The following is a 22,837-nucleotide window of genomic DNA, read 5'->3' as shown; positions in this document are numbered from 1 at the left end:
TGGGGTCTTATAAAGAAAGTACCTTAAAGAAGTGAAACTTTTGCAAAATTTTAGGTGCTAAGACATCTTTCTAGAGTATATTTCCAGAGCCCCTTAAAGCATGGTTACTTCACAGCTAGGTAGAGTCCATACCAAAGTCCAACATCCTCAGTCATTGTTATAAAAGTTGTCTTTGGAGTGACACCTGAATGAAAAATAAAATAATAAAAGATATAAACTCTTTTATTTATTTAAGAGAATCTTCTCTCCCCAGATTAATGTAAAATAACAATTTTAAAACAACACCAGCACCGATTTGAGATAATAAGAGGACAATTCTATTTGCTTTTGGCTCTGTATCTCTGGGTGGACAGATCTCTCATTTATGGATGTTTTGTTGCCAAATGATACACATACCTTAGGCATGACTCTCTGATTTCTTAAAATTATGTTAATAGATGCCACTATGCCTTGCTCAACTTTGAAAGTGCCTGTAAGCATGCTCCAGTCCAGTACTGTTTTGGTTCTCCACAGGTAACTCCCTCGGCGTCCACAAGGGGGCAGGAGATACCATACTGCACAGTTGTATGTCTTTCCATCTGTTGGTGTAGAAAAATCTGTCAGAATGCCACGGTGCCCACCTCAGACCCTCTCAAGAAACTTGTACCTTTCTAACATTTTCCACAGATAAAGTTGTTTAAGAAATTACTAGAAAATCTAAGATTAGAAAATCTAAGCCAAAAATTTAAATTCTGTAGCACCGGTTCAAAGACTCAAAATGTTCCTTGAAGATCTTAAAAGCAGATTTGGACTCGTAGTTTGCTCTTTGTATTTTTATTTTTCTCACACACACACACACGCGCGTGCGCGCGCACAGACACACACAGAGAGAGACAGAGAGAGAGAGAGAAAGAGAACATGAGTGCAAAGGCTTTGGTGTGGTCTCAACATTGGGATAGATTCCTATCTGAAACTATCTGAAATATACCCACTGCAGAGGAAGAGATCGGACACTGTATGCTACTGTGGGTCATTGTCATGATATTTGAAATATATTTTTGTAATACAGGAGAAGCATTCGCTTAGGGGTCAGAACGTCTTGGCTCCTAATCCTAGTTACATTTCTGACTAGTTTAAAACCTCGGGGTCTCTCCACTGAATTTGTCCGCACCTCTCTTTCCTCACCTGTAAAATGATCACTGCAGCCCTTTCAGGCAAAGACCAGCCAGAACTTTTCTTGCAAAGACCCGAGGCTGATAGCCATGACGGAAGGTAATGTTAGCCCCAGGGGAATCCTGAAGGACAACAGACGACGACCTTTGTGGTCCCTGTTTCAGTGTCACTTACCGTTCCATGTGGCTCCATCTAGCATGCTGAGAGATCCTAAACCACAGCAATAGGCTTATTACTTTGTTTCCTGTTTACTGATAACTTGTAGCAGATAATAATTGCTGCGGGCAAAATGAAGAGAGAACACATAGAGTTGCCTCTGCAGGTAGGAAACATAGTACTTATTGGATGGAAGGTCTGAAACTATAAAACTATGAAACATTGTTAACTAGGCACCACACTGATAGAAATTAAAATATTGATAACACAAACCACAAGTTTTGTTTCCTGAGGGAAGGGATGGAAATAGACCACAAGGAGGGTGCTTTCCTGGATGACACTTGAGAGGCAGACATACAGAGCAAAACACAGGGCAGGTCAAAAAAGACCACGTGCATCCCATGGGCGACAAGTAGGCAGAGGGGAAATGTTGCTTCTGCAAATGAGAAATGAAGAGTTTTGTCTGTGATTTTGCAGGGATGGCATTTGCAGGCCAGCAGAGGGGCAGTGAAGACCTGTATTGATAGGCATGGGGGAGAGACATTGAAGGCAGTGGACTTGGTTGTAAAATGTTAAGTGACAAGGGTGGAATCCATCATAATATCTATCCCTGGATTGCAATAATATGAAAAGGATATGTGCATAACAAGTAAAGAAGGAGTGGAAGGGAACCCAAAAGGTAAAAACATTTGGATTTGTTGTAGTGGCAAGAATCTGAGAAATAATTTTTTCTTTCAGTTTCATCTCCTTTTATTTTATTTTTATTATAAATATTAATAAGCCATTTTAAAGCACAGAGAGAGGAGGGAAGAAAATGTTACAGTTAAAGCACCTTCGAGTATAAGGTCTCGGAACTTGACAACCTTGAAACCAAAACTAGGGGACATAAGTAGAATTGGGATAGGGCCAGAAGGGGCATCCATGGAGACCAAAGGGAGAGCAGCCAAGCTCAATAGCCCAGTGGTTAAGAGGCCAGACTCTGGAGTAGTGTGACCCTGGGCCTCAGTTTCCCTATCTGTAAAATAGGCATAATACAGCACTTATTTCAGGATTGCTGTGAAGATTAAGTAAAATAATATTGGTGAAGGGCTTCAAACCATGACTGACACACAAGTTCTCTGTGGGTGCTTGCCGTTACCTGAGGGAGGCCAGTGTCCATGGTGGAGGGCATATCCCAGACCTTAAGGAAGTGAAAGGAATGAGGGGAGCAGCGCAGCAAAACTCCCTCCCCCTGCAGGCTGTCATGTGAGTGGTCCCTGTAGGACAGAAGAGGTGATGAAAAAGCAAACGGAAGAAGGGGGAAGAAAGCGAGAGGGAGGAGATTAGAGAGACTGGGAGCACACACAGAAAGTAGATGGCGGAGGAAGCAGCCACCTGAGATCAAGTGGAACTATAAAGAGAAGAAAAAAGCAAGAACTGAAATAGAGAAGTTGGGCCAGGAATGACTGTCTATGCTGTAGTGGGAAGAATCTTGGGCTTGGGGTGGGAGCCTGGATTCTGTCCCTTGCTGCATAATCTCTGGCAGAGTGGCCTTGGAAAAGTCACTTATCTCCATTGAGTCTTTTTTTTTTTTTTTTTTTCCCATCCGTGAAGGTGAAAATAGTCAACGCCAACCTCACAAAGCTCTTGGCACGATTAAAGGAGGGTACTATATGGTTGGTGCCTGAGCACCCAATCAATACTCAGGGAAAGTCTTCTGTCCATAGCAGTCCAGGGCAGAGAACTGTGGCAGACAGAAGCAGCGCTACGCTGCCTCGCCTTTCAGCGTGCAGGCCCAGGAATGAGCGAGGCAGTGGGCGGGGAAGACAGGCACGGGGAATCTGGGGACAGATAAAGGAAACTCGTGATGGGGCGAGGCTGGGCTGAAGAGAAACAGATTGGGGTAGAGCTGCAAAGGGAGGGGTCCACTGGAAGCAGGGGGAGGCCGGGAAGAGAGAGGGTGGGAAGACAGTGTGAGATGGGAGGGCAGTGTGAGAAGAAAAGCAGGCTGGGGAAAGAGGGATTGGAATGCAGAAGGAACTTGGGGAAGGAGGAAGTCCTGCAGGCGGGAGGGAAAGAAGAGAGGGAAAATGGGGATGCAGTGGAGGCGGGGGACAGGCCGCGAGAGGGAGAGGATCCCGGGAGCCGACGACGAAGTGGAGCAGCTAAAGTCTGCGTCAGAAGAGGTTGGGGACTGCGAGAGGAGAGGCTGGGGCCTGCAGGGGAGCGCAGCAGCTTTTAGCATCGATCCAAACTCTAAAGACTCGTGGCCTTTGCCTGACCTCGAGGGTCGGGAATAGACGCCTGTCTTTGTAGAGAGCGATACTCCACCGAGAAAATGGGGCTGTTCCGAGCTGGGCCCTGCGCCTGGCCCACGGAGAGGCTTCTCTGGCTCGGGGCTGGCCCCTGAGGGGCACGAACGGCAGACCTGGCGGTTGGGGCCAAGGAGGGAAGGTACCACCGCCCAGAGGCAGCGCGCAGCCTGCAGCAGAGTTGCCTGCCCCAAGCCGTCTCTGGGGGGCGCCGCCGCCGCTTCCCTCCTCCCGGGCCTCTGGATCCCAGGAAGGTGGAGGCGGCTGGCGGGGACCGAAAGCCGGGGCCGCGCTGCGGAGGGACCGCACCTCCGGGAGTTCGAGGGGGACCCTGGCGCGGTGGGCCAGCCTCTACTCCCCCGCCACGGGCCGGCAGCGCCCGCCTTCCCCTGGTCAGCGCTTGCGGCCCGCGCCGCTCGCATCGCCCGGCAACCCCGCGCGCGTCCCGCGGGGGCGCTGCGTCTTCCTGCCACACCGGCTCACCGCGGCCCCTCTCCCCCACACCTCCGGCCCGCACCACCCGGCTCTCCTCCCACCCTCCCCACCCCTCTTCTGCCCTCCCTCCCCATTCCTCCCCTCCCGGCGAGGGGCGGGAGGGGGCGTGGCGGGGCCGGGGTTTGTGTGGCTGGGACCCGGCTCCTCGCACTCCGAGTCCGCCCGAGGAGCCGGGCCCCGGCCGCTGTCCAGCCACTCCGTGTCCCGCGCGTCCTGCGCTGCCGCCACCGCCTCTTGGGGAGACGCAGCCACTTGCCCGCCATGGATACTCCCAGGATCCTGCTCTCCGCTGTCTTCCTCATCAGTTTTCTGTGGGATTTGCCCGGTTTCCAGCAGGCTTCCATCTCATCCTCCTCGTCGTCCGCCGAGCTGGGCTCCACCAAGGGCATGCGGAGCCGCAAGGAAGGGAAGATGCAGCGGGCGCCGCGCGAGAGTGACGCGGGCCGGGAGGGCCAGGAGCCACAGCCGCGGCCTCAGGACGAGCCCCAGGCTCAGCAGCCCCGGGCGCAGGAGCCGCCAGGCAGGGGTCCGCGCGTGGTGCCCCACGAGTACATGCTGTCAATCTACAGGACTTACTCCATCGCCGAGAAGCTGGGCATCAATGCCAGCTTTTTCCAGTCTTCCAAGTCGGCTAACACGATCACCAGCTTTGTAGACAGGGGACTAGGTAAGTGGCCAAGAAGACGCTCGACTCCCTTCCCCCTGGAGCTCCGCAGCCAGGGCGCTCTTCCCGCCGGAGGCTGCATTTATGAATTCCCTTCCCACTCTGGACACTTCCCTTTTACTTTTCTTAAATTGTTTTTCTCAAGCCCGAGTAAGTTTCTGAATGCGGCTGCAGATTCTATTCGTCTCTAATCCTCCCTTCCTTCCCCCCTGCTTTTTTTCTCTCTCCCTTCTTTCCTTCTTCCTCTTTTGCAGAAGGCGGCGTGGTTGCCGCTTGTCTGGTGGCTGGTGGGGGAAACGAGGAGGAAGGGAGGCAGCAGGCGGATGAACCCGGCTGGAGAGCGGCCGGGATGGGGACTGATGGAATCGGTGTCTCGGATACTGGGTTCACAGTTCAAGGCCTGAGCTGCTGGGGCAGATCTAGGGCATGAGAGAGCCTTGGAAAGCCCTGGGCAAAGCCGGCACTAGCGAATCCCACAGTCTGAGGAGCTAGTCCACTAGTGGCGTCGGGCAGCCCCTTGGTCCTGACGCCACGCGGGTTCTCGGTTGGTCCCCGCGCTGGGTGCGGAGGTGGTCAGCCGGGCTGTAGCCCTTCGCCCTCCGGCTTTTTTGCTCCAGCGTGGCGCTCCCGGCTGCTCCGAGGCCTCAACCCGAGTGGTTTCTGCAGATGCGGAACAGCAGTTGGGCGGGCCGGGACAGGGACGGCTAAGTTCGGAGGTTGTGGGTACTTAATACACAAAGGTACACCGGTATGCCCATCCACCTTTCTCAGCCAGGCGACGTTCCTCTCTCTGCGCTATTCCTGGGGGCTGGTGGGGGTCGGGGAAATCCCTGGTACCCTCTGTGGGGACGCCTGCATGTGTGGGTATCTGCGGAAACCCTTGCGGCCCCTTCTGGTCACCGGCGTTGATCTGCAGCGTGACCAGTGCCCTCAAGAAAACCTCGCACCACCTCTGGTCCCAGAAATAGGGAAGGATCCACAGGCATCGGAAACTCAGCTCCTAAAGGAGAGAGACAATAATGTGGAAGGAGACAGGAAAGGAAGGGAGAAAAAGGAAAGGAAGGGGAAAGAGAAGGAGGAAAATGAGGGGATAAATGAGATTTAGGCAGATATCCACTCCTCCATCCTCCCTAGACTTAGCTCCATAACTTTGACCTGCTCCCAGTTAAGTGGGGTTGCCCAGAAACCTTGCAGCGCTGGGGTTCGGGGTTCGGAAGCTGCTTCAGCCACTGCTACACTTGGTGCTCGCACATCTCCTAAGCTTTTTAGAGCAGGCTAACGGCGCCCGCCCCCCTATCCCAGCCCCAGGCTCTTCCCCGGCTCCAGTCCCCGCCTCTCACTCGTAGTCGCGCTCCTTGCTCCAGGGTCCTGCCCATGTCGGGTTAGCCGCTGCAGCCCGAGGTCAGCGAGATTCATGAGCTGCTGAAAGGTCCAGAGGGCAAATTAACGCCGGGTATTTTATGGTGATTTTAGGACTACTAAAGTCACCTTTGCAAAGACACGTGGCTTCTTCGTAGTGGTGCAACTGAGTCCCTAGCTTCCGTGTTGCCCGCGCAGCTCACCAACCTTCCCCAAGACGCACGCCTTGCTACAGTTGTTTCTGTACCTCCAAGTCCTCTGTTAATCGTGCACTTTCTGTACTACACTTGCGGAAGGAGGCTAAGGAAGCTCAGAGAAGACTGCTCAAGAGGCCCTTCCTCAAGAGAAGTCCCAGAGGCCTAGGCTGACCGGCGGTTGGGCGCGGATTTTCTTTGCCCGAGAATAAAGTGGCAAGAATCTCCGCCCCTCCCCCAAGTGGGCACCCTAACTGGTTCGCTGTGCCCTGTGAGTTTGGCACAGGACCAAAAGACCCTGAGGGCTGTTCGGAGGTGTCTCCGGAAGCCTGTGGCATTCAGACAACGGTTGGGGAGAAGTCTTGGGGGGCCCCAAATCCGGCGTAGACGAGAAATCACTTTACCCTAGTTTGCCCTGTAGCTTCCCCACCCCCACCCCCACCCCCGCCACTGCGCTGTGAGCCCCGGATCCTGGAGACAGAGGAGGGATTGCATGTGCACCCAGTCTGGGGAGGCCTCTGTTCCCCAGCCAAGGCCTCCAGACTAGCAGGACCAAGATCCACAAGGCCCTCTACAACCCCGGAATGCCGTCGAGGGCTGGGGATGCGAGCGGTCCACAGCGGGAGGAGACGCTGCATGACCACCCGGACCGCAGCTTCAAAGGCGCGGTCTCCTCGGCGTCTCCAGGTTCCCAGAAAATGCGAAGAAAGGCAGTTCGTTGACTGGGAAGGCGGTGCGGCTTGTCGCACGCCGCGCGGGGGTGAAGGAGTGCGGAGCCGCGGGCAGGAGGGGTGCGTAGAGGAGGGGATGCGTTGCTGGCTGCAGCCCCAGCTTGATAAAGGGAAAGCCTCACTTTCCCTCTCACTGATTTTGATTTGATGTGTCACCGGCGGTGACCTCAGGCTGGACCTTCCGGGGCTTGCTTAGCATCGGGCCCCTGATTGGAGTGTTTCAACTCAGCGATCTAATTGAGGGTTCATGTCATAACACATCAAACGGTGTCTCGTCTCCCGTGATGGAAGGGACCCGCCAGCCGCGCATCCCCGGCTCCTGGGGAGGACTTCCGCCCCTCTCACATGGGACTCTTAACCGCGCCAAACCCCCTAAGGTCCCCTCCCCCAAAGCGTGGACAGCCTGGCGAGGAGGAAAGAGCAGCGGCCCGCCTAGAGCTGGGCCAGCACCGCTAACTTGCCGCCTCGCCTGAGGGATGTTTAAATCGCCGTCGAGTGGGGCTGGCCTGGCTCGGAGGAGCCAGGGGTCCCCCAAGGGGAGGAGCGAAGGAAAGAAAAGGAGCCCCGAAGCCAGTCCAGGAGGCATGGGCGACATGCTCTGTAAAAAGCCTTCCGTACCCGGAAACCCCAAAGTTACACCTGAAGCCTATGGTTGAGAGTGGGAGAGCAGGCATAAACTCTGCCCAAAGTGAATGAAGAACGCTTTAGGTTTATAAAGAAAGCAAGTTCTGTACTACCCCATCCCGGGCCACTTCTCCCTATCCTCCAGGAGGAGAACTTATTGCAATAACAACAACAACAACAACAACACAACAACGACAACAAAAACCTAAAACAGGTCCCTTCTTTCAGTATGCTCTCCAGACACCTAGGAGTAATAGTAATCACGATTTATTGAAAATTTACTGTGTACCAAGTATTGCACTAAATTTTGTTACATGAATTATTTCTCTTAGTTATCGCAACTACTTCCTAGGAAAACGCTATCATCACCACGTTTTACAGGTGAAGTAAAGAAGACAGAGGAGTTAAGCAAGTTGCTTGAGGTCACACAGTTAGTGAGAGGTGGGGCTCATATAAGATTCGAGACCCTGAATGTTTAACTAGAGCACTGTATAGATAATTTAAGGGGTGAGGTGGTTTCTAATGGATGGTGACAAGAAGCGGAAGACAAAAAATGGAAAGATTTCCCCCCAGTCTAATAATCTGTCTGCAGTCACTTAAGACCAAGTTAGGAGTGTGAGTGAAACTAGATGTGAGGGTCTGAATTTTGGTGTGCCTTGCTTCTTCCTGTTCTTATTTTAGCAGAGGCACAAACCATGTTATCCCTGATTTTAAAAAATGCTCTTATATTGTGCTTTTAAAATGATGTTGGATCCATAAAGGTGAGAAGGTGTGTGCATATGTGTTTCAGTGCCATCATGGGATGAGAATGGACAAGGTTGGTTATGGTAAAATTGCAATTTGCTCATGAAATGACTCATTAAAAGGCTACTAGTCCTGGGGCCCTGGACCCCCAGCCCTGGGGCCTGAGAAAGCCAGACAATTAGTTCTATGAATTCAGCAGGGCTGAGAGATAGAGAGGAAGAGCGCGCGCGCGCGCGCGCGCGCGAGAGAGAGAGAGAGAGAGAGAGAGAGAGAGAGAGAGAGAGACTCAGACTTCAGTTTATGTAGTGAAAAGTGCCACATAATTTCAACAAGGGGAAAAAACAACTCTCAAGAATGAGAGAACCAAAATAAGTCTAAGACTATTACTGTGAGTTAGGTTTCCAGATTACTTTGAAATAAGAATACCCTTTACTTTTTTCTTGTTGTAATAATACTCTCAAAAAGGAGGCAGTAAGGAACAGATAAAAATCAAAACGAGATGGGAACATCCTTGAAGAACCTGATGCCCTAGAAATAACTGTCAGGACAGTTTGCCACTGATTGTTTGTCGGCTTCTCCATTCACCTTCTGGGTCGTGATTATCAAAGGGCAGAGCAGGACCATTCTGGGAATAGCCTGGCTGTAGGTAGGGCATTCAGAGAGTTGCGTAGTTCCCTCGCGATTGAAGTTCATCTGGTACCTCATGTTATGCAAAACAGCGGGTTTCTGGGTGGACCTGGGCCGCAGAGTGGTGTAATCAACTCGGCAGTGTTTTTGCCGGTACCCTGTTGTCGTTGGCAAACCGAAAATGAAATATAAGCAGGGAAGTATTTTAATGGGGACGGAGGGAATTCACAACTGTTAATTATTTGGTGACCTTGTATTCGATTTGTTTGAGTCCCTTATAAAAACACTAATGCAGACCAGACGGCCAAATGAGGAAGCTGGGCAGAAGGTTCCAATCTAGGCTTTATTTCCCCGGAAAGAGGGAACAGCCTTGGAAAAGGTTTGCTAAGCGTTCAAGTGTGTGCGTGTGAGGGTGCGCCTGCATGGGCGCGGACACGGATTTTGCGCCACCGTCCAGGTTCAGGGTCCTCCTCCAGTCAGGTGAACTGGAAGGTCCTGCAAAAAGCCCGGGGGTAAGGGAAAGAAGTCTTAAACTAAAAGTTAGTTTTGCTTTTCTGATTCGAATAACTAAGGCATATTTAAGGCCACAGACCAAACTCTTAGCCACTGACTTGCTGTTAAACATCAGTTATTGCAGTTCCAATCCTTAAGGCCTTAAGGTCTGCCTTACAGGGAAAAGCAAGAAGATTCTAAAAAGAGAGCAAGAAAGACCACCTAGTATGTTCTACAGCGAGAGCGCAGGTTGCGCAGGGATTCTTGGCGAGTTTCCTTGGCAAAGGAGGCTAATCTGAGACGGACATAGCGTTTTCCTCAACGCGGGAGGCTCTCGGGCCTCTGGGAGTTTGCGCGGTGGAGTTGCCGGTGGGGGAGGGGATCTAAAAACTTGCTCAAACATCCTTGTGGTTTCTGCGCATTAAAAGAAAAAAATCACTCAAACCACAGATCACGACAGGCCTTGCGAATCCCTCTTCTCCTCCCTCCCGACCCCCCAATTCAATCAGGACTTGAAAGCTCCTCTTTCCGACCGGAGAGGATGCGTGTCACCTGGACCCGCGGGGAACGCAGGGCACTGCATCGGAGGCCCTAACACCACATGTTTTTCTTAGCTGGAGTCCTTGGGGTTCTTACACACCTCCTCGAACATGGTGACGTCTTTCTGGGGCGGTGGAGGAGAAGGAAGAAGGGAATGAGATGGAGAGGTGGAGAGGAAGAAGGTATGATAGAAATAGGGCAGAACAAGAATTTTTGTTTCCTGCTAGGACTACTGCGTGCACCAAAGGCCCCAGAGCAAATCAACAACAATCCTTGGGCGCTTTTAAGTAAAAGGAAGGGCATTAGTTCGATAACCCCTCGGGTATTGAATAACCCGGGTCAAACGACGCTCTTTGGACCAGGGGACTGAATCGAGCCGAGCCCTCGAGGTGTGGAATGCCGGAATGTGGATTCACCGTGCCATTCCGTTGCTTGACATCCCTCCATCCCCCACCCCAAGCCCTGACTGTTTATTTTTAAGCTCAAAGTCTGTTAAATAGTATCTCCTGTTTACAGAAATTAAATAGGTCCTCCTTGGACTAATGGGTTCCAGGGTTGCCGTTCTCTGCCTTCTAAGACAGTCCATAAGCATTGCTGGGGACTGAGGGTTGGGTCTACTTGGGGTGAGGGGCTGCAAGAGCTTGGAAGGGGCGGGCGGCGGGCGGCGCTGGACAACGTTCCTAGGGAAGCGCGCGCTGCGGCGCTAGTGGCCCCGGCGCCTGGGGGCGGGGCACGGTTTAGGGACCCGAGAGTGGGCGTGAAAGAGGCGAGGGGCGGGCCTCTAGCCCAGGCTGGTTTAGCCTGGGGAGAGGGGCAGAGGGCGGGAACAGGGGCAGCGCAGGGGATTGGCTTTAGTGGGGTGCGGAGGGCATCCCTGAATAACTTAGGAGTTCAGGGGAATCGGTGCGCCTGCTTTTCAAACCTGGCTTCTAGGCAAATTGGTCCAGCTCCCATTCCACTTCTCAGCCCACTGCCGCTCCGAAGCTCAGTGTGGAGGGAAATTAACTAGGAATAGACTAAGGCCCACGAATCTCATTTTGCTAAATTGTTTCGAAAGTCAGACCTATACGAACGCCGCAGACAGAGATTGCGGCTCTCCCTTCCTCCCAGGCTGCACCCGGCCCAGCACCTTAAAGGGCACAGCACAGCGGTTTCTCCCGCGCACTGAATCCAATATCCTCCCCGCGACTACAAGCCAGTTTGAACCCTCGTCCCCACCTGCAACCTCAGAACTGGTCAGGGAGCGGAAGCCGCATAAAACGGACACCCTTCCTTCTACTCTTGATTTCAAAACTTAAGCCAAGCCTCCCTGTCATATTCCAGCTCCGATGGTAGCTTGAGGATTCCTCCATTTCCGCTCCCCTAGCCTTCCTGGAGGACCTGGTTGCTCCCCTGGGCTTACGGGTGACTTACCGGTCGACAGTGCAGGGAAGGCCGCCCCTAGCCAACCCCCCAGGTCCGGGCCCCAGGTGAAGGGCAGGCCCCGTGCGCCGTCTCAGTGAGATGGGGAGGGAGGGAGGGCTCACTCACTGCGGGAACAGTACGAGAGCTTCGGTTTGGGTTTCATCTGTAGTGATGCCAAATTAAGATTTGAGCCGCTGTGGTCGGGAGCCCAGAATGGGACCCCGTTGAAAAGAGAAGTACAGTGAAGTGTCCTTGATCTCAGCTTTGCCTGTCTGGCCCTTCAAGAGAGCACGCGGCCATCAGGGTCATTAACTAAGTTCAGGAAAACTACTTTGTAAATGAATCTATTTCATCCTCTAAAAACAAAAGGAGTTTCCCTAAAGCGCCTTGGAGCTCCTGATGCGGTGATCAGCACTCAGGGGAGAGGGCTCCTCTCTAGTCATCACTGCTTGTCAGAAACAGGCATCCTGGGGTTAGAGTTAAGGCCATTAAAGGCCCTGCTGAGGTCCCGAGGTGAGGGGTGTGAAGCTGTTTTCAGTTGAGTGGGATTCGAGGATCCCCTTTCTTTTCTTTCTCTCCACTCTCATTCATTTGCCTCACTTTGAGCCAGAGCTTGCTATACCGATACTGGGATTTCTCCAAGGGATCCAGGCAGGCCACCAGAACCACTTAACTTGTGGAGTCTACAAGGCCCAGGCCCCTCAGGAAGAGAAGGGCCTACATCTGGAGGCCTGAGGGAGAGAGTGGAAAAGCCTCTCCAAGACTCCATGGAAGACTCGCCTTGGACCCCTCTGGTCTTTGGAAGGAGAAATACAGGGCAAGCTGTTGGGGAGGGCTCTGGGGAAGCCAAGAGACATGAGAAAAGCTGGACTGGTGAGTGTGCGATGAGAAGGAACACACACTGAGGACAGACCTGCCAATGAAACCTTCCTTCAAAAGTGACAAGCACCACAGGCCTAGCCTCATGCTGCAGCCCAAGGGGTCCTCCATTGCAGCCCTCCCCATCAATATGTGTCTGGCCCTTTGTACAGTGAAGATCAGTAACATCTGCCTCTCTATCCCCACCCCAGACTGGCCCTATGGTCAGATTGTGCCCCCACAAAAGGATACCAAAGCCGGGAAAGAAACAGATCCTCAGGCCTCTCAGGGCTACACTGCCAGCCTGGGAATCATTTGGGTTAGCACAAGCGCTGTCACTGGCCTTGACCCCTGCAGAAGAGGAAACCTGCAGGAAGGGCCTGATCCTTGATGTGGTTGGGGTGGAGGTTGTCTATTCACCTGGCACTGTGGGAGGGACAGCAGTGGTGATATGGCCTCACAGGACTGAGAAGAATCGGGATGATGAGGTGATGCTGCAGCCTCCATGAGCCTTGACTTTCACTTGACTTAAGCAGGAACTGGAAGCGTCTTCATCTTTCCCATGGTTCCTAGCACCTTTCCTCCACTCACTTCTGTAATCTTGTGGAGACACCTGGACCACAAGGATTGAAGTCCAGAGAACTGGATTTCAAAGGAAGTCAAGAGGAAGACAGGTGCACCTTCCCCTAGAAGATGTAAGTAGTTACAGAAATATTGACTGCATTCATTGAACGTTTCCACGTACCATGCACATCCCTGAGTACTTTGACTCTGACCTTTACAATGATCCTGCAAGGTAGAGGTGGTTCTCTCATTTTATAGCTGAGGCATATGAAGCTGGGAGAGATTATGTGACCCAGTCTACCCAAGGTCACCCAGCCACTAAGTCACAGATCAGGACTCAAATTTATGTCCCTTAGACTTTAAATTCCTATGCTCGTTCCACATCATCAGTAATGACTGACATTTGCGTTCAGAAGTCTTTCTCTCACACCTTATCTCATTTGCACCCCTCTGTAGCCCTGTTAAATTTCCTTATAAATTCTTTCACAAGTCCAATCATCGACATTCCTTCTGCTGAAGGAATGACTGCTGCAGTTCTGCTGAAGTGAGTGACTCCTGTCAGCCAGGGATTGATGCCCTCCCTCCAGGCACGGGGAGCATCGAAGAGTTTCTCAGGGTTTCTACAAGGCACAGAGATCAGGGCTAGGATGTCTAGGGTGGTGGCACAGATACTGGAGCCAGACTGCCCGCTCTACTACTTAGTATCTTGAGCCAGTTACTCAAGCTGTCTCTTTTAGTTTAGAATGATGGCTGTCTCAGAAGTGATTTTGAGGATTAAATGAGTTACTACAAGTTGAGAATTTAAATCATGCCCAGCACAGATTTAGTGCTACATCAGTGTTTGCTCTTACGATTATATGCTGGGGGGTCAGGCATGAGTACTGGGGTTAAGAAAGAGCACCCTGGAAAGGGTGAGTTGTATGGATTGCTTCCTGAACTCACATCTCAGTGAGAATGCTAGCAATGCATTAGCAGCTTGCAAAGCTCAGATCTCAACAGAGGCCCGACTCAGGATGAGTATCTCCTCAGGCACACAGATTCCCCTTAAAGCCCTTCACACTCCAGGGGGAGGGGTTGGTGGCTCATTTTTATTCACCCAGTACACCTGGCTCTATTTCCAACCTGATGGACTTTGCCCCCTCAGTGCAGTGCTGAACGTGAGAGACCTAGTTGAGAAAATGACTCCAAGCCCAGTCATGAATTTTGAGCTTGGAGGTCTTCTTTGTAGTAAAGAAAAGAAAAGAAAAAAATCCTGGGGGAACCCAGCCCACCTTGATTACATTGATGATGAAGTTATGTCCTATTTCCTGGCTGCCTGCCCAAACAGGACCCTGGTAGAGAGGCATGGCTGCAGGACTGGGATCAGGGCACTTGGAATTAGGACCTTCAACACCTGTTCCTTTGCTAGTTTCAAGACAATGGGCAAGATGCCTCTTAGAGTTTCAGTTTCTTCATCCATAAGTGAGTATCACAGTAGGCCTGACCTTAGACGTTCGCTGTGAAGATTCAGTGAGAGAGACCATTAAAGCTCTGAGCACGTGCCTAGCACAAAGGTGGTGCCCTACAAGCGCTCAATGCTGCTGCTGGCTCTAAAATGAGGGGGTGAGGGAAAGGTGCCTAGAGTTTCTCTTGCAAAGACGGGTGATTCTCCCTGCCTGGGGGTTGGGGATGGGAAGTCCACTATCTTCTCGACTTTCTGAATAGTGGCCTAGTCGCGGGGCCTGTGCCTCCGGAGAACATGGCTGGGAGGCGTGGCGGGACGCCTGACCAGTAACTATCGGGGTCACTGCGTACTCAGAGATGTGAGCCAGATGCGCGCGGAGGCATCTCATGGAGCCCAAAGTCAGCCGTGCCAAGAATCCTGCAAATCTGGAGAGCTGGAACCGTGGGTGCACAGCCAGGCAAGTGACAAAATCCAACTAGGACTCTCAAAAGTGACCTCAAACTGAGTATATATCTCAGAGATGTCTTGGGAAAATGCAATGCCGGGCCCTTCCCACCTCCAACCAAAGGAAGTTTCTGGTTTTTGGAAACCCTCTACAGGCTAGCTTAAGGAAGTAGCCCCCAGCAGAAGGCACTGGGGCTGGAGTGGGCAGGCTGGAGTGGGCAGGCTGGAGTGGGCAGGCGCACAGTGTCCTGCAGCTGCGTGTCGTTCCCTCATGCCGTCCTCCTGGGGCTGAGGTTCCCCAGGTGTCTGGCCTTTGGCGTTGCGGGCATCTTCTCTTTCTGCTCTGGAGTTTGCGACTCCAACTTTCTCCAACCACGTACTGTGACCGTGAACAGATGCCCTTTTCCTTTCTAAGCCAGTTTCCTCATTTAAAATGGGTGCAATGGTACTTACCTTGCAAATAGGTACCACTTCTTCTCTTGTTTTTTTTTTATTAAAATTTTATTTTATATTCACCCTAACTGAAAATTTGTACCCTTTGACCAACATCTCCCCTCTTTTAAATTTTTCCTAAATTCTACACCAGAAATATATGTTTGAGGTGCTTTCAGCCTTTTACCAACTTCTTGACCATTATGAAGGAGTATCTTCTAATATGCCATGGTTTGTTCCTTCCTTCTTATTTTTCTCTCTTCCCCCTCCATTCTCTATGCACCTGCCAGGGAAAGAAGATAAGCCCAAATCCAGCAATTGTAATGGGAAATGTTTGTATGTCTAATATTCAGCAGACACTGTTAGCAGAGGTGTGAATAAGCTATAACAAACCAGGTTGATGCAAAGTAAAAGGGAAATAAAAAGTTTCCACCATGCATTTCTGGTCAATTTCAATTTAAGGACCCAAAGCATAGGATTCACTCCCAGGATATGGGAAAGTGCCACAGATTTTGAAGTGATAAGTGCATGTTTTTTTAGTCAAAGGGGTGGGAGAGAGGATCATTTGATGACATCAGTCTTCATTTATACAAGACTTAATGGGAGAGGAGGCTTGTGGAAGGGAGTATGAAGGGCTGGCTTTTTGCCCACAGATGGCTCATAGCAGCTGAGCCAGGCTCTGTGATGCCAGGTCAGCAGGCAGCAGGGAAAGTGTCTTCAGGGTAACAGTGCATGGTGTTATATTCACTTCCCAGATTGGATGCCTCCTCTGAGCTATTTCTGTGATGCAGGTTTAGACAGGTGGGGAATGTGGTCTGCAGGGGAGGTGCACAGAGGAGCCACCTTCTTGGGTCTTCTGTTTAGGGGTTAGAGGTACTGGAGACCCGGGGAAAGAACTTGTGGCTGAAAGGATAAAAAAATGGGGGTGGTTTTGGGGGCCAGAAATGGGCTGGGAGAGGTAGAATTGACTTGGTCCTGGTGAGTACTGCCTTAGATGCTGCCCTGGCCCTATGCTTTGCAGCACTTTGTTTGGTGCTCCTCCCTACTTGGTTGTGAATTCAAAGAACCTAGAGGACAACCCCCACTTAGATCAGTGGTTCTTAGAGTAATTCCTTGGATCAGCAGCATCAGAATTATCTGAGAGCTTACTAGAAATGCAAATTCTAGACCCTACCACAAGCCTCTAGAGCCAGAGAGAATTTGCATTTTTAGCCAGTGCCTATGAGATGCTGAGGATTCAGATTTAAAGACCACTGCAGATTTAGTGGCTTTAAGAGTCACTATTCCAGGCCAAGCTCCAGATACCGGGGCTGTAGAATTCTTGCCCAAATATCCCTAAGCTCACTTCCAGGGTCTGGACAGACTCTTCATCCATTCAGTTCCCCCGAAGGTAGATCACAACACTGATGTGTGCACCTGTGAAACTGTGCACAGCTTTAAGCTGTGAGCTGGAGTGGCCACATGCACACAGGTGAGGCCCCTTGAAGTAGGTGACAGAGCTGGTGTAGGAAGAGAACAGAGAATTAGCTGAAGTCCCATTTGCATTCTTGCACTGAAACCTGGAAAGAGTAGGGGTGGGCTGGTCTTGCTGGAAAGATCATCAGAAATCCTAAGGCTGCAGAATCCATAAGAGTTCTTTCTCTATAGATGCTTGCCTCAGTTTTAACTCAGCTGTGCAAATTAATCATTTATTGGCCCACATATATATTTTTTAAAAGAGTAAAAACAAAAGCAGGCTGATTCTCCCATATTGCATGAGAGAGAAATAAATCATAATTCTTTACACCTGCCTAATACACTGCAGCCAGTGGCAAACTATCTCAAGAGTTGTGTAAGCAAAGATGGAAATGATTTCCTAAGGGAGCCTAGATTTTATTCCTAGCAAGCCCTGCAAATAATTTGGACTCTTTCCCCCTTTTCTTATACACTGGCCACTTCTGGTTACTTTTAGACTCTAGTACCTGGACTACAGTGGAGAGGCAATGGGGCTTAGGGGCTAAATGCTCCAACTCTGAATTAAATAGACATAAGTGTGGCTCTTAGCTTCATCACTTTCTAGCTGTCTGACTTTTGGCAATACCTTAATTTCTCCAATCCTTGGTTTTCTCATCTGTAAAATGAGAATAATACAAGTAATTACCTTTCAGAACTGTTCTGTGCAGGTGGATATAGATTAGAAATATGTTATCCCTAACAACATTTAGCTAGTGAAGCAAGTGCCTTAGATTTGTTGCTCTCATCTCATCTCTAGTTTGGGGAGAGAGGCAGGAAGCCAAGCCTAAGGCAGTAGGTCCAGAGATCTGGGTGGTGGCTGAGCATTGTCAGACACAGGTTTCTTTGAAGGAGAAGAAAGTGTGCTGAATTCCCCCTGATTTTAATGTGACCCTGGTCGGTTTGAAGGTCTTGGCTTCCATAAATCAACTGCCTGCAGCAGCTTTTCCCTTTTCACCTCTCTAACCCTTCCCACACCCCATCTCAGGTTGGGGCATGTGTGTAAGAGTGAACCAGCCAATGCTATGGTCAGCCCTGAGTACAAACTGGGTGTGGCTGAGGCTCCAGAGCCAGCGCCCCCGGGCTACATCTGGACTGGTACAGAGGCTTGGATGCTGGGCCCAGTGACACTTTTACTATTGAAATCGACCCAAACTTTACTAGCTTCTGGGGAAGGCTGGGGGCTTTGGGGATTTTTGTATTTGCTAGGTTGTAAATATTTTATGGGAAGGCAGCCCAGGAAAATCTGGTTAGCTTTCCGCCTTGCACATTGAAGTGGAGTTGGCTTCGTGCACAAATGTGTCAAAAAAGAAGTCCAGTTTTGCCTTGGTTCTGAAGAATTTGCCTTGGATTTTAAAAGCCTGTTATACTCCCCTACCTCACCTGTCCTAAATTTCTTTTTCTCACTTATGACCAAACCTTTTATCTTCAGGAATAGTTGCAAAGCGGGAGAATTTTAGATTGGAAGTGGGAGGAGAGATGGGAAAGTCTCTCTCTCTCTCTCTCTCTCTCTCTCTCTCTGTATCTACTTGTCCCTGGCTGAGGTTTTCTGCCTTCCAGGTATATATTTTTCTCATTGACTGCAGGATGTTCTCAACGGACAGATGCAAGGTGTGTTTATTCACTTCTCACCCCCTGTCCCCAATACTTCTGAAACTTCATGGCTGTTTTGTTTGTTGTTTAATGATTGGTGAATACATAAATAAATCCCTCACCAGCTCTTCATTCTGCCTGCATTGTTGGACCCACCCAAACCGCCTGATGGGCAGCAATGTTACCCCAGACTAGTGAGTCTAAACTAGAACTACACCTTTAAATCATCTTGGAGTTAAAAAAAAAAAAAAAAAAAGCAAACAATAAACAAAACCCCATGCCCAGTCCTGTCCTTAGACATTGACTCAATAGGCTGAATCAGGCCCTGGCCCTGGAAGTTTTTCAGTTCTCCAGGACATTTTAGTGAGCCAGATTAAGGCTCACTGCGGTAGAAGTTTCCCACTTAACCGACGGGCGTGTGCTCCAGGTCAGGCATCGCCCTAGGCACTGAGGGGAGCAAGGGGACTATGACATCGGCCTAGCTCCTGTGGGCTGGTGGAGGCGGCCAGAGTGTTTCTGGGAAAGGCAGACTACTAAGGAGATAAAAATAAACAAGGTAATTGTAGATAATCCTAAGTACCGGGAAGATAATCAAGCCAGTCCTCTGATAGGGACCTGGAGAGGCTACTTTAGATCAGGGTGGTCAGGGATGGCTACTTGGAGGAGGTGACATTTGAGACGTGAAGGAGCACCAGCCAGCCCAGCCTGGAGGAGGCCTGAGGGAAGCACGGCCCAGGCTCGAGACCACAAAGGGCACATTAGTGGTTATCAAGCCTTTTGGGGGGAAAACACGGTAGGCCGCCGCCGCCTCGCCAGCAGCCACCGACTTCCGCCCTGAGAGTCCGGAGCTGACCCGGAGGAGGGGGCCTGCCCTGGCGCCCCCCCTTCCCCGCGCCATGCACCAGCCAGATGGGAAGCCGGGGTGGTCAGGCCCCGGGCCGGGCAAGCTGGACTCCCCGGCCGACCTGCCCCCACTCCCCGCCCTTTTCCTCCCGGGGCGGCCGAAGAGCACCGGGCTGATCTCCCCCTTAAGTGAAACTGACTGTAATTATTTTTTATCTCGCAGACGATCTCTCGCACACTCCTCTCCGGAGACAGAAGTATTTGTTTGATGTGTCCATGCTCTCAGACAAAGAAGAGCTGGTGGGTGCGGAGCTGCGGCTGTTTCGCCAGGCGCCCTCAGCGCCCTGGGGGCCACCAGCCGGGCCGCTCCACGTGCAGCTCTTTCCGTGCCTTTCGCCCCTGCTGCTGGACGCGCGGACCCTGGACCCGCAGGGGGCGCCGCCGGCCGGCTGGGAAGTCTTCGACGTGTGGCAGGGGCTGCGCCACCAGCCCTGGAAGCAGCTGTGCTTGGAGCTGCGGGCCGCATGGGGCGAGCTGGACGCCGGGGAGGCCGAGACTCACGCGCGGGGACCCCAGCAACCGCCGCCCCCGGACCTGCGGAGTCTGGGCTTCGGCCGGAGGGTGCGGCCCCCCCAGGAGAGGGCCCTGCTCGTGGTGTTCACCAGATCCCAGCGCAAGAACCTGTTCGCAGAGATGCGCGAGCAGCTGGGGTCGGCGGAGGCTGCGGGCCCGGGCGTGGGCGGCGAGGGGTCCTGGCCGCCGCCGTCGGGCGCCCCGGACGCCGGGCCTTGGCTGCCCTCGCCCGGCCGCCGGCGGCGGCGCACGGCCTTCGCCAGTCGCCATGGCAAGCGTCACGGCAAGAAGTCCAGGCTACGCTGCAGCAAGAAGCCCTTGCACGTGAACTTCAAGGAGCTGGGCTGGGACGACTGGATTATCGCGCCCCTGGAGTACGAGGCCTATCACTGCGAGGGTGTATGCGACTTCCCGCTGCGCTCGCACCTGGAGCCCACCAACCATGCCATCATCCAGACGCTGATGAACTCCATGGACCCCGGCTCTACCCCGCCCAGCTGCTGCGTGCCCACCAAATTGACTCCCATCAGCATCCTGTACATCGACGCGGGCAATAATGTGGTCTACAAGCAGTACGAGGACATGGTGGTGGAGTCGTGCGGCTGCAGGTAGCGGTGCCTTTCCCACTGCCTTGGCCCGGAACCAAGGCGGGCCAAGGTCCACCTTGCAGGAGAGGCCTGGCTGCAGAGAGGAGGACGAGGAAGCTGGCGCTGGGGGAGGCTGAGGGTGAGGGAACAGCCTGGACGTGAGAGCCGGTGGGAGAGAGGGAGCGCAGCTTTCCCAGTACCTTCTACCTGCCAGCCCAGAGGGAGACACGGATTTTGACACCTTGCCTGGCCACCCTGGAAAAGCAAGCCAAGGAGGATTTCTTTTGTTCTGGGTGTGTGTGTGTGTGTGTGTGTGTGTGTGTGTTTTCTCTCTCTCTCTCTATTACTGTGGCTTTGGATTTCCTTGTGTGTCTTACAGCTTTTGGTAGAAGGGGAGGGGAGAGGAGATGCATACCCGTTTCTCAACTGCTCCATGGATTGAAAAAATAACAGTTTAAAAAGGGAAACAATGTGGGAGGAAGAATCACCGTTGACCGCATCTTGGTTTGGTTGGTTTTTACTGGTGTAAAGAAGGTGGGGTCTCTGGCCATCTCATAGCCCATGTCTTGTGCCCTCCCACACAGAAAGTGTTAGATAGGGAAACTGGCAAAAGGAATAGTTAAATCAGGAATGGTACTGCCTATAGAAGAGCTTTGAGAGAGGTGGGTCCATGAGTGCTCCTCTCATCCGTTTGTGTACTCTGGGAGTTTACCAGCTTTGCCCTGGCCTCTTCCAGTACCAGGAACTGGCAACCTTCACCTCACTCCTGAGGGCCCAGGTCTCTGCCTTCATTGTTGCTTTTTCTGGTAGGGGCAAGGGGAACTGGTATGGATGGAATGACAAGAATTAGTCCAAATGGAACCCCCTGAAGGATAATGAGAAACCACAAGGCCTGCCTCTGACTGGGGCTGACACTGAGGTGCATTAGCCCAGGCTGGAGGTAGCCCATCCAAATGCCCTTTCTGATTCTAATTGATTTCTTTCAACAGAATTTGCCAAAATTCAGACATGCTCTTCTAAGGGGAAAGTGATTTCCCGGTTCAAAAAAAGTGGGCAGGAGTGGGGAACAAAACAAGATAAGAGCTACAAAGGAGGAAATAGGAACCAAGAAGTAGAAGGAGTCCCATCAGGAGGGAAGATGGTGGGCCTCAGGGAGGATGGGGATCAAGGGACAGGCCAGGAGCCAGCAATGGGGAAGGGAGGGATGAAAGAGGACACAAGTCCCTGTCTCTGAAGTTTCTTTAAAATCTAAGTTCCCTCCCCTCTCTTTGACATTCCAGAAAGATTACCAGCCAGCAATAGCCCAGGGCTCCCCCAAAAGAATTGTTTCAGATTGTAATTATCAGTTAGGCAATGTTTTTAAAACTTAGTAATGAGAAACTGTGAAAAGAGCCAAGTGTTACATTGAGCTTGGGGTGGGAGATGGGGAACAGGCAGTAAGGAAGGAGACAGGGGTGGAATTTGTCTTCTGGGAGGAAGCTAGAGAGAGTACAGAGAAATTGAAATACCCATTCCCAGATAGTCAAAAACATGAACTTTCCCCCAGCCTGCACCAGTATTGTTTTCAAACATTGCCCATGAGTAGGCCCTTTGAAGAGTTAGCTTCTTCCTCATCTTTGACTATAAAGTTGTTTGATCAATGGAATTTGTACCAGCCCTTAAAAAGAGTTTTAGTTTTTCCTAAGTGATTTTGCTGTCTTCCAATCTAAACCTGTTGCTTGTTTGGTTCAGAGAAGTACAAACTGTCAAAGAAAGGGTGGGGATGATAAGAAATACTAATATAAAAATGCTAAGTGAAAAAAAGACTTGGCCAGGAGAAATAATTTAAAATGCACATTTGCTTTGGATGCACTGTTGTTCTGTTAAGGCTGTATATATTTGTTTATTTAAGGTGACTGAAAGTGCAAAGAGGAAATGGACAGCATGCAATTCATCCTAGTGTACAAAACGTTATATGCACTCAAATGTTATAATTTCTAATATTTTTAAAGTTTATATTCGAGTTGTACAAAGTTAAGCATTAATTGGATATTTCATTTTGTCATGTTATCATTTCCTTAAATATTATTACAAAATTTTAAGTCTGTCTAATGGAGAGTTTTTTTAAAACTGTCTACCTCATATAATACAAGTATTTACAACACTAAAGTTACCAGCCGTCAATTAATAATCAAAACATTTTTTACAGTACACCTTTCCTGGATGATACACAATCGAATGCTATATTATTAAATGCATTTTTCTCCTTAATAACTCAGCCTGGTTTATATGGATCGATTTAGAAAAATCATTTTCTTAAGGAATTATTGTCAGAGGTAGTTTGTTCCAGTTTGGAACTGAATGTCTGAAAACAATCTGATGATTTTAAAAATCTATCATTTAGTGCATTACACTTTTTCTTCATAACTCTTCAATAACTCCTTTTTCATGACATTTTTATTCACTAGAATAAAGCCAAATCCTTGTCAGCTATTAGACCAGAATCCAAATAGAAATTGGATTATTTCTTAGTTTCTTTAATGTTGGAAAAACAAA

At 50.8% G+C, this 22,837-nt stretch overlaps 1 protein-coding gene across 1 annotated transcript; it reads left to right on the top strand.

Moving 5' to 3' along the window:
• The first annotated feature begins 4,193 nt into the window (after positions 1-4,193).
• GDF6 (growth differentiation factor 6) lies at positions 4,194-22,552 on the top strand. Its single transcript, XM_033203018.1, has 2 exons — positions 4,194-4,761; positions 19,366-22,552. Exons 1-2 carry the CDS (start codon positions 4,356-4,358, stop codon positions 20,325-20,327), a joined length of 1,368 nt encoding a protein of 455 aa, XP_033058909.1. The 5' UTR covers positions 4,194-4,355; the 3' UTR covers positions 20,328-22,552.
• The last annotated feature ends 285 nt before the right edge of the window (positions 22,553-22,837 follow it).

The sequence above is a fragment of the Trachypithecus francoisi genome, unplaced genomic scaffold (genome assembly GCF_009764315.1).
Source record: "Trachypithecus francoisi isolate TF-2019V2 unplaced genomic scaffold, Tfra_2.0 Lachesis_group7, whole genome shotgun sequence".
Lineage (NCBI taxonomy): Eukaryota > Metazoa > Chordata > Mammalia > Primates > Cercopithecidae > Trachypithecus > Trachypithecus francoisi.
The sequence above is the reverse complement of the archived record's forward strand: the minus strand, read 5'-3'. Positions and strand labels throughout refer to the sequence as shown.

Coding starts and splice junctions, on each gene's coding strand:
- GDF6 (XM_033203018.1), top strand. CDS start 4,356: ATGGATACTCCCAGGATCCTGCTCTCCGCTGTCTTCCTCATCAGTTTT. Junction 4,762..19,365: donor CTTTGTAGACAGGGGACTAG/GTAAGTGGCCAA, acceptor TTTATCTCGCAG/ACGATCTCTCGCACACTCCT.